At 34.6% G+C, this 12133-nt stretch overlaps 1 protein-coding gene across 1 annotated transcript; it reads right to left on the bottom strand.

Moving 5' to 3' along the window:
* Window positions 1–1908: 1908 nt before the first annotated feature.
* On the bottom strand, window positions 1909–3052 carry LOC133875415 (early nodulin-like protein 9). Its single transcript, XM_062313546.1, has 2 exons — window positions 2763–3052; window positions 1909–2609 (listed from the first exon to the last, which is right to left on the bottom strand). Exons 1-2 carry the CDS (start codon window positions 2971–2973, stop codon window positions 2176–2178), a joined length of 645 nt encoding a protein of 214 aa, XP_062169530.1. The 5' UTR covers window positions 2974–3052; the 3' UTR covers window positions 1909–2175.
* Window positions 3053–12133: the final 9081 nt, after the last annotated feature.

Below are 12133 nucleotides of genomic sequence, written 5' to 3'. Positions count from 1 at the left end.
TTTTAAAAATCGTAAATCGTTTTTCGAAAATTAAAGAAGTTTTTACGGTCAAACTGAAAATAATTTTCGTTGACCATTATTTTCATCCCTACCAAACACCGTAAAATACCGAAATCATTTTTTAGAAATCATTTTACGCCGAAATAAATAGAACATAAGATTCCTCTAGGCATGGAAAAATAACGTCGATATTTGCGGCGAATACTAAACAGTAGTAACATGCATATCTCACTCAACAAAATCACTGTTTAGCTAATTTAGCTAGTTATATATATATCACCAAAAGGCTTCTCACATCTTCCTCTCTAATTTGGAGAGGCGTTTTGCAAAATAAAAGTGCTCAACCAAAAATCACCAAAAGAATTCTTGCATTTGACTTCAATTTTTTGAGCACTATTAGCACTCAACAAAAGCCAAAAGGCACTTTCTTTCTTTCGTTTCTTTTTTTCCTATTCTCTTTACTCTCAAGTGCTAAAAGGAAAATAAAATAAAATAGAGAAAGATGATTGAAATGATGTAGTGAAAGAATAGAGAATGTGAAGCTGAGCAAAATTAGGACCGTTCTGATAGCATGTGTTAGTAAGCAAAAAATGGAAGATTAAATGTGAAAGGTAATTCAAGAAAAGAGAAAATTAACAAATAGAGAAAAAAAAAAAAAAAAAAAACCTTAGCTGCCTCAAAGAAAACATAGAATAACTAAGAAAATAGTGGAATTCTTATTCAAATTGGAACAAATAACTAAGCCTACAGGTTGAGCTTAAATAGTTAAGAAATGTTAGAGCATCTTCTTGTGTTCTCTTGGAATGATGTAATTTTTTAATTACATCTATGTCATTGCAGGAGAACACTAGGAGAACACTAGGAGATGTTCTAGCATTTTTCTAAATAGTTTAGACAAATCGACTTTTTTGCCAAAAATGGCAAAAGTCTAATTATTACATAAAATTAAACGCAAATAAAAGTAAAGCTTCTACCAAAAACTTGATGAAATTAGGAAATAAAATCCTTATTAAAATGAGAGAAGAAATATTTCCTAATTAAAATGACAAAAAAAAAAGAACTTCAAATATTAATTCCAAGGGGGAAAATATTGGTTTTATTTTGCCTGAAAAACGGTGCTACCTAATCGTATCTATGTGGCCACTATGTGTGCGCCAAATAAAATTTTTCAGGTTGGAGTTTTATACACGATTATGATACTTTTAGCCAAAGTTATGCCCATTTACTACTTATTGCGTGGTCTTGTACCAAGTATGCATGATTCTATCGATTCTTATTATTATTGCATTGATCTTCTTTGTTAAGATATTGAAGCACTATTAATTCAGAATTTGACAACTTAACATCTGTTGATTCTTAGCTTCTGCATCATAATGAGATCTAAGATATCTTTAAAAAATAGGGAAAGAAAATTTATCGAACAAAATAGCTAAAGTTTAAAGATCGAATCGGATAAAAATGCTAGGGGTTGTTAATTTTGAGGTTAGGGTTTTACCTAATGGTAATCCATCAACTAAAACTTAATTATGCCTCTTTTGTTTCGGTATAATATGTTTTCAGCTGAAATCATCTTTGGGTGTTTGGCTCAAACAAAAAATCAGCAAATATTTTTCATATTTTTATATAATTTGAGGAGCTACGAGAAAGCAGAGGGCGAGACAACGAAGAGGTGTCACATAGGAAAAGAGTGTAAGAATAGAAAGGAGCCTAAATTGCAGTGACATTGAGTATGAAAAATGAAAATTCAACCCCAACATATCCTTCTTTAACTGTCAAAGATAGACTACTTCTTCTATGGATAAAAAAGCCACAGCGCGCATGATCATAACAAGAAACAAAAACCGAAACAATATATATATATATATATATATAGAGAGAGAGAGAGAGAGAGAGAGAGAGATTAGTGTATTCATTCACACAGTATAAAAATCCATTTATTTGCTTATGTACGTACAATGTTCTTCAACAGTGAAGTTACAAGCACGCCAAAGATCTAGCGTATCACTGTCAGCTTATTTCGATCTCAACTATATAACAAAGCGTTCCACCTTTGAAAACCCAGTTGATCGATGACCCCGCTGAGCTCAAAGGTATACGCACGAAAACAATCGGGGAAAAAAATAAAAAAATAAAAAAAAAAATCAGCTCAATCATATGTATATGCAAACATTGTGCTTAGGATAAGAAAAGAAGAGGTGAAGCTGCAGTGAGTGCTCCCAGGAAACCGATAAAACTAATCGAGATTGAAGAAGCTCCACTTGGAGGAGGAGGAGGAATCTCACTGATAGGAGATGGAGTTGCGGGAGGCGGAGACTCTTCACCAGAAGGTGCTGGAGACGGTGTTTCTCCTGTAGGCGGAGGAGGAGGTGTGCTTGTTTCGTTAGTTTTCGAGCCGTTGCTTCTATCTGCCAATACAACCAGCACAAGCTTTTCATTTTTGACGCAGCGATCTCTGTCGCCACTGATGAAGTAGAAAGCCCCAGTTTGTTGTAGCGTGTAGACAGTATGGCCGTCGGAGAATTTCTCCATAGGGTCTGTTGTGGTGCAATTGTTGTACGCTTCCGGGGTTACGTGAAGCACTGAGTCTTGGTCTGGTGGGTATACGAACACTGCAAGTGAAATAACACGTACTACTGATTAAAATTTATTCTACTTATATTTAAAATAATATATCAATTGATGCTAAATATATATATATCCACCAAATATGGAGCATTGAATAAACGAGTTTTTTCTTGGAAAAATTAAAGTTTTGGTCTTACCAAGAGAGTCTCCTTTTTGAAAACGGTTGTTTTCTGCCCATTGATTGTAATGCAGTTCAGGATCAGGAACAGTCCAGCCCTTAGAGCCTCCAACTGTAAACTCAGTTGCACCTCCCTTGTGGACCAACATCATAAGACAAAACAGCCCCACTACTACGTGCAATGTTTTGTTTTGGTGATGATCATTTGATCTAAAAATGGAGTTGGCCATTGAAAAAGCTAGAACAAATGGGGACTTGAATTATTCTGTAAATTAAACGAAGGTGGAGGCTGATCGATCGAGCTGAAGGGATGACAAGAATGGTTTGATGATCATGGGTTTTTGTAGGCCAAGTCGCATCCAACTTTACAAGCTGTGGCAGTGAAGCTTTAGCAACTTTTTCTTATTCTCGATTTGTTTGGATTTCTTAATTTGTAGGGCAAAGCATATGCCTACTTTTCTATAACTTGGTCTGCGGGTTAATGCTTTGCTTCAACGTTGTCAGGATCGGAATGTTCATGTCTTGTGCTCGCGGTTAATCGATCTAATATTCTAATGGCATCATCACTCATAACATATATGGAATCCGCTTCAAGAGCTACAAATTTGCATCAAGATGCATGCTTAATTAAAAGCCTCGATCTCTTATCTTTCTTCTTCTTCTTCTTCTTAAGATCCAAAATGCAGTTTAATTAATGAATTTGACATATTCTTTCTTTAATCTTCCACGAATTGTTATGAAATATAAGGAAAATTGTATCATTGGTTCTTGTGTTTGGCCTAAATTATAAATCACTCCTTCTGATATCAAAATTAATTCAGATATTTTTGTAGTTGGCTTTATTTACAAATCGCTCAATGGAGTAATCAAATTCTGTTAAATTTTTTGACAGATTCTGTTAGATGCTATGTTAGCACATATGAAATGGCGACACGTGTTCATCATAATAAAAAAAAATATAAATATATTTTAAATACAAATAAATAAAACTTAAAAAATTATTTTTTAACAAAAAAAATTTTGAAAAGAAAAAAATAGGTGGCTGCCGATTGCCAATGGGGGTGGCTGCACACTACCCCCGGCCACCTCTGGGATGACGCGCAACGTCCCCAGGGGTGGGGTGTGGCCCGAAGGCCACCCCTATATGTATTTCGGGGTGGCCGCGTGCCACCTTTTTTTTTAAATAATAATAATAATAATTTTTTAAGTTTTATTTATTTATATTTTTAATAGATTTATATATATATATATTTTTTATTATGATCGATACGTGTCGCCATCTTATTAGCGTTGACGTGGCGCCTAACGGAATATGTCAAAAAATTTTAACAAAATTTGACTCCAAGAAACGATTTGTAAATTAAGTCAAACGTAGGCATTTCTAAATTAATTTTGATACCAGAGAGAGCGATTTATAATTTATGCCAACCACAAAAATCAATGGTACAATTTTTCTTAAAATATAATTGAGGTCCTTTTAAACTTGCAAACCACTTAATTTTTTTCTCAGTTTATAGAAATATTCTTCCTTTAATTCGGTCTCTACAAATTCTACTGACTAAAAGTGCCTGCAAAATAAAGCTGAAACTGAAACGCTGGAAATATGCGACTTGCCGGCCGGAAAGAGCAATATTGCCAAAACCTTAAACCTGTGTCAAGTGCATAACTTTTAACGTCATGATCGAGGTCTACCTGTATTACTTTTTAACATAAATTTAGGATCGTATGCCTAATTATGGGCCGACCTTTTTCCGTACATATAACCTGCTTTCATCAATAGGTGGGAATGTATATATATTCGGGTTTCATATATATATATATATATATATATATATGCTTTTAACTTTTGTTTCTTTTATTTTCAAGGGGTAGTTTAATCGGTTGGAGACAACACCTCATGAAGCGGAGGTCACTAGTTCGAATCTTCTCTCCTCCTTTTTGTGTGGACATGTCCAAAAAAAAAAAAAAAAAACTTTTGTTTCCCTTCATATATCTCTTTCATTCCAATATATATATATATATATATATATATGCAGAATCTTATAAAATTTTCAGTTCTGTTGGGAATAATATTAAGCTCTTTATGATCTTAGACTTGATGTGTGAAAAATTCTAATTTATATCCCAAGTTGTTATTAACCAAATTATCATTGTTATCGATAACAAAATCAAAACAAGCTAAGTATAAAAGAAAAGGAGGAATTATATTTTGCCACCCCATATGACACAATTATTAACCACCGATGCTTCTTTCTTTTTTATTTATTTATTTATTATTATGTTTATTGAAAAAAAAAAAAAAACTCACAAAATATCAAAGGTGTCAAAAGTTGTGTCATATGGGGCGACCAAGTACCGTTCCTCCAAAGAGAAATAATAAAAAGATTTTGATAATGAAGTTGATACTTTTTGAAGAACTTTTTAAAAGTAAAATTATTTTAAGGGCCACCTAATATCATAGGCATCCATTATATAAGATTTGAGTTACAAATTGTTCTTACTTACAAAACTTTTGTAACTCCCAATACTCAATTTGCAACCCCGACAAAGAATCCATTCACCTTCCACTGCAGTGGCTCTATAATTTATGACCTTCTTCTACATGGATCACCTTCACGAACAAACCTCATTCGCTTTAACCCAAAACTTTGGTGGTTGTAAGTTTTTCATTGGTTTGAAACTTTGAATGATAAGAATGAAACTATGAGAAGATTTGATGTGTTTAGGTTCAAAAAAAAAAAAAAAAAAAGTAAACCTCTCCAATAGCAATGAGAAATAACCTCTTTAATTAGATCATGTGGAAGTCGTGGCTTGTGAGGCTTATATAGAGGGGAAGGAAATTGAAAATTTTAGACTAAGTCAGTTAGGTTTAAAACTCTCAAGCAGTTGTCTCGTTCAAACGAGATTAATTCTCGTTGAAACGCAAGCTAAGATTTCACAGATTCATCACCACTTTCATCACCTCAATCGAACGAGCCATCGATCAAGCTTCTCGGGTTTAAGTACTAAATGGATTTGCATCGCTTCCATTGAAGGTCTAAACGTCTCAGTTTTTAGTGTTGGACTTGATGCACATGGTCTATACTTCAATGCTTGACTTCTCTTTAACCGTATTTTGATTTGATTTAACCCTAAATTAAAACTAACAACACAATATATTTTGACATTGAATTTGCCAATACTAAAAACCTAAAAAACTCCCAATTTGAAAATTATGTGATAAAACACAACAACATTACAACTCAATGAAAAAGTACACTGAAATACTGAATTACAAATTAACCCTATCAAACCACTAAACTATGATCAATTTGAATTCATTGATTGAAACCTATCTTTCTTGAAACATGCATATGCGTATTGTGTATCACCCGAGAAAAGTAACAATTTAAGAAAAGCATAACACATAAAAATTGATTAATTTCGGACTTAAGACAGTTGTTAAATAGGGTACAGACTAACATGGGTAGGGTTGGCAATTTTTTACATGACCCGCGAACCCGGCACGAAAAAATCGGGTTTGAGTTTATTATAATCGGGTCGACCCGATTACAATCGGGTTTGGCGGGTCAACCCGCGGGTTGACCCGCCAACACGATTATAACCCCGCTAAAAAAAAAAAAACAAAAAGTAATGAAACTTCAAGAAAGCAGATGAAAGTATGAAACCTAGCCGCACACTTTCATTTTTCACTTTCTTTCACTCGTTCAGTCCGACTCTCCGAGACTCCGAATCAGTCGGTCACCCGCCGTTCACGCAGCCACATCCACGAGCCCATGACGGCGATAACGCCTCCCAGAGTCACACACAATCACGGTTTGTGCTTCAGCTGGTCAGCCTTTCAGGCCCTTCACAGACTCACAGTTCACAGTTCGGTGACTTCGGTAATTCGGTTCATAGTTTTTTGATTTTGGGTTCAAATTGCTGTGGGTTCTTTGCGATTTTCGGTTTCTAGTTCTTTGGAGTTGTTGATTTTGGGTTCAAATTGTTGTGAGTTGTAACTATGATTTAAGGTGGTTGGTCCTTTGTTGTGGGTTGAGAATGGGTGGAGAAATTTTTTGGGTTTTTTCTTGTTTTAGGTTGGGGAACCGAATGGGTTGAAGGGATTTTTGTTACTGTTTTGCTTAGAAATTTCCTTGGGTTGTTCCTCTTACAGTCTTACTCATAATGGCCGAATGTGAATTTTTTTTTATCAGTTCTCTTGTTTTTCGGTTGAGCTACCGATCGGGTTGCTTCTCTTCTGGTTTTGGTGCCTTCTTGGAGAGATTGTGGAAAATTTTGGGTTGCTCGTGTTTACCGGGTTATGTACAGGTAACACGGGAAGTGGGTCGTGTTCAGGTTTCATATTTCAACCCGATTAATAATCGGGGCGGGTTCGTGTTGACCCGATTACACAATCGGGTCAGCCGGGTCGACACGAACCCGACCCGAATTGCCAAGCCTAAACATGGGTTAGCCTAGGGTTGTTGGATTAGTGTGAGTATCGAAAACTTGAAGTTCAGACTAAATCAAAGTTCAAAAAAATTTCACTTATAATCCATGATCTTTTATTATTTTTGTAATTAAGTATTCAAACTTTAAAAAGTGTTAATTTTGGAAATTCATCTTTCAGTTTTTTTTTTTTTTTTCAATTTCAACCATTCGTTAAAATTTTTTGTTAAATCCTATTAAAATTCCCAAAAGATCTTGTGTTTATTTTTTAAAAAAACTTATAAAATTTTCAAAGATTCAGGCATGGGTATTTCTGAAATTTCGTTAAATTTTGACAATCACATAAATGCTTGCAATTTTTTTCCTAAAAAAATGAGGGGTATTTTGACAATTTTAATAGGATTTAACGGAAAATTCTAACGGATGGTTGAAATTGAAAAAAAATGAAAGTTGGATACCCTAAATTGATACTTTTTAAAGTTTGAGTACTTAATTGCTAAAGTGATGAAAAATTGAGAGTTCTAAGTGACGTTTTTCATAAAAGTTCAAAAATTAAGCATCTCATATGAACATATGAAGGATACCGTTTAGACGAGAAGGTATTAGAGTGTCATCCGGACTAGAAGGAATTAGCATCTGGACAGGAATTGATCAATGATTAGGAGATCTTGGACACACGTGAATCTGACGGATATATGGGACATGTTTTTAATGCGGGAGATTCATTTTGGTCTAGACAAGGAGCATTATTCGTATGAACATGATAGAATCACCACATGTCAAAAGACTGCTAAAGCGATGAGACATTTATGAAAATTGAATTTAATGCTCCTAACTCTATTTCGTCTGAATGACCCTAATAACCCGTCCAAATGAGACTGCATTGTAGGATTGAAATTACCTATTTATATGGGTCTCACTGAAAGGCAAACAATCGGTTTCATACGAGAGAAGAGAGAGTTGAGAGTGTTGAGAGAGTATCCTAAGTGTTCTTGAGGGATTTTTGAGCAAGAGGAAGGTGTTGGATACTTGAGGAGAAGGAGAATTGCCAAAGGTATGCACTTTTCTCTATCCCTCCCTTTGATTTCGTTCTTTTAGTGAGTAAAGAAGATAGTTTATGTCGTGAGGGTGTGTGATGATGGTTGTGGAGTGTTAAAGAAGTTGTTGGAATGGTGTTTTGAAAGATATAGGAAAATCCTTTCCCTTAAAAGGATGCTTTGTTACATTTGAAGTTGGTGTATTTCAAATGCATGTGTCATAGTTTGAGCTGTGTGTTGTGAATGAGAGTTTTGGAAGTGTTGGAAACATGTTGGGAGGTGATTTTCCAAGTGAGTGTAATTTTTGCACTTCATCATCCAGACGATAATAGTCTCGTTCGGACGAGCATGTGAGAATGAGACTCAAAATGAGGACCCGAGGAAATCGTTCGGTACTTTGTTCAGAACAGGTCCAAACGCAATATTGGTAAGGAAAAGAAGAAAGGGAGATCCAAGAGGCTCGTTCGGTATGTGTCCCGACAAGTTTTCAGAAAGAATAGCTCATTTGGTTTCTCAATTGGTCCCTGTTTGGATGAGTTTCAAACATTATAGCTTGTTCGGTTTTCAATCCGTTCAGATTGACCCCATTGGGATGGAAATTTAAAAAAAATGCAAATTATTGTTTTCAATGGGAGAAATGGATCTAGTTGAAGTCCAGTAGGGTATTAGAACTACCAAAATAAAGTAGAACTTAATGTATAATCGTGGTATAATGTAGACGAGTTCGAGAATGGATTAACGACATGTAGCTAGCTAACAAGGAGAATTAATCAAAAGTTGTAAGTAAAGCCTTCATCCAACCGTAATTTAAATACTTTCCATGAAATGCTTTGTATTGATCAAATGCATAGATGTTAAATTTTTTTAAGTATGTTCTGTATGCATAGACTTTCAGTGAATAAGAACCTTATCTTTTAATTTACGTAATTTAAATTATAAAGAAAGTATGTTACAAATGATATTGACAAAGGTGTTAAAGAAATATGTTTAAGGAAAATGACATATGCATGAAACGGGCCAAGTAAGGATTAGGACATTTGGCGATGGCCCTAGTATGTAGCGAGGTGGCCATAGGTGCCGATTTTTACGTGATTATGGCCATGAAACAATCATGTGAAAGTTTTTCATCCCCCTCCCCAATGATAAAGGAAAGGAAATGGCAAGGGAAATGACTGAAAGAACGGTAACAGAATGGTCACCTTGCTATGTTGATAGTCCAAGAAACGGCAAGGCAAGGATCGGGACACTTGGCAATGGCCCAAGTAGCAAGGCAACCATAGGTGCTGATTTTAATGTGCTCATTGATATGATGAATGTGGTCATTGTTTGGATTTAAGTATGTGCATATCGACATCATGATTATCTAGTAGCTTCTTTAATGGATGTATATAGTACTAATGTTTTCATGCATGCAAAAAATATTTTATGATTTGCTAAGTTTTATTTTCAAGTTGAGGCAAAATTCTCTTTTAAGTTTTGATGAAAAATGATATTAGGATTTAAAGGTTTCAAGTAGTGGTTACATTCTTTTATTTATGAAAGACTAAAAATGGATTTAAAGGAAATGTGTTAATTGATCTCTTTAAATGGTGTTAAAGCAAGGTTTTTCAGTAAAAAAAAGAGACGAATTTTATTTAGTTAAGAGCTCATGTCACACATGATTGATTGAATTATTTACTTATTGACTGTGGACTCACATTTACATCTGTAAAATGTTTATTTTACTGCTATAGAGCGTCTAGAGACGGGTGAACCAGACGAGTATGTAAAGTATGGGGTTAGCTTTTGTAACACCCATCTTAAACACGTGGCAAATATTTTATTAATTACCAATTAAAGCTCATAAGAATAATATTATACAAATTACTTTAATATGCACATGTATACACTTTCTAAAAATATTCTACACCTAGCTTGATAGACAAACAAATGAGTTTCAAAGTGTTTAATAATTGGTATTGAAAAGGTGTTAAAAAAGAAAGTTTTTAAAATAATTGTTTTTTAAGGTTTTATAAAAAAACAATTGACCAGCCGTTTGAATGATTGATCGATGCAACGAGGCATGAAACAATCAATTGGCGCACTAAACGAACGATCGATCGATGATAGTTGGGATGCTTTTGGACATAACTTTTCAGCACATACACGTGGGAATGACTTTATTTAAAGGCCTGAGATAAACTCTATGACCCATTTTCGCCCCATTTTTGATACCCTGCCCTAGAGAGAGAGAGAGAGAGAGAGAGAGAGAGAGTTATATGATCTCTTGGAGGTCTTGCTCTTTAAAGCTTAGAAAAGTTCACACCTTGAGGGTTTTATGTATTAAGAGAAATCATGTTGCAAGAGGAAGAACGATTGATCGTATCGAAGAAAGATCAAATGGTCCCAAGAACGATCGATCGTTCTAGGTAGGAAGTGTAAGATTAGGGTTCCACGGGACGCGCAAACCTCACCGTAAAAGAGTTAAATGTACGGATAGACCATACAAAAGACGATTATGAGCTATAAATGATTTATTATATCGTACACATGATTTCAGCATTAAAATATTATGTGTCTTGTACCTAGGATTATGTTTGTGCCTGAGTTTCCTTGTCTTGTGTAGGCCATATGGATGTAGATATGAATTGCCGTGTAAACAACGTTTAATTAAAGTTATGCAAAGTTTAAGTGCCCTAGTATTATTTTGTCCATCTTATGATATGTGGGATATGTATGTAAGAAAATAAAACTCCCGTTAAAAAACGTATATATGGAGAATAAGAATAAATAAAAACACTTGATAGTCAGATTTTATATATATATATATAATTTTTTTTTTTTTTATCATGAAATATAAGCAATGGAAAGAACACAAAAATCTGAATATCACCATTACCATATAATTCAACATGTATAGATGTCATCTATCCATCAAGAATAGAACATCCTACTCTTCCTCCCCGCCCCAGTCCATCCAAAACTACCTCCATTTTTTAGTCACCAATGACAAAGAGAAAGCGTAACACTCCGCCTAAACACATGGCAAATTCTTTGCAAATCAACTGTTAAAATGATCCTTAAACTATATGTATGCATGTGGCTTTATATATACGTCAATAACCACGTATTTTTATAAGCCCACTTCTGCCCATTAGAGAACAAGCAGAGGAAAGTATAAAAGACAAAGTTGGTATAGCATTTCTCAATATGTTTAAAAACAATGGGCATCTTCGCATATGCATATGGATGCTCTCTAATTCAAATGAACTGAAAGAGCTAATTAGTTGAAATGAAGAGGCAAACTTGTCAAAAATAAATAAATAAATAAATATATATATATATATATAAAATAACAAATATATCCTTCAATTTAATCTAATCGGTTCAGAGAATCCTTGGTCAGGTATCATCATTATATTGATGGGGTTGGCTCAAATGGTCAGCCCCAACGTAACGGGCAAGTCTTCCTCACGCTGGAAAATCTGCCTCTCATTTCTCGGCCCACTTCTGCCCATCCAAATCCCTAACCCCATTTGACAAAATGCACCTTTGACCCAAAAAGGGAACCATTAACAAAACCGCCTTATCCCTCCAAAATCCTCCTTTTTGTTGTTCCCGCTACAAAAATTGCCGGCCGAAAGCCAAGTCCAATGATCATTGACCCCACGCCACTTTCGCTCTCCCCCACTCTCCCGACCTTCCAATCACATTCAAGAGAAAAATATCACCCACAAATAATACTGAATTCTTTGATCTATGTAAAGCAAAAGAAAAAAAAAAAAAAAAAGTGTAAAAATTCAGGAAAGAAATCCAACATCAGGTAAAGAACAAAGTGAAAACAAAACCACGTATTTGTTCGTTTGTTTGTTTCAAATTGTTTGTATGTTTTTTTTTTTTTTTTTTCTCAAAAATGGTTAGAAGATATTTTTTGTTTCTTTTT

This window comes from Alnus glutinosa, chromosome 8 (genome assembly GCF_958979055.1).
Source record: "Alnus glutinosa chromosome 8, dhAlnGlut1.1, whole genome shotgun sequence".
In the NCBI taxonomy this organism is placed as follows: domain Eukaryota; kingdom Viridiplantae; phylum Streptophyta; class Magnoliopsida; order Fagales; family Betulaceae; genus Alnus; species Alnus glutinosa.
This window is presented reverse-complemented; position numbering and strand designations above follow the sequence as displayed.

Coding starts and splice junctions, on each gene's coding strand:
- LOC133875415 (XM_062313546.1), bottom strand. CDS start 2,973: ATGGCCAACTCCATTTTTAGATCAAATGATCATCACCAAAACAAAACA. Junction 2,610..2,762: donor TCAAAAAGGAGACTCTCTTG/GTAAGACCAAAA, acceptor TTTCACTTGCAG/TGTTCGTATACCCACCAGAC.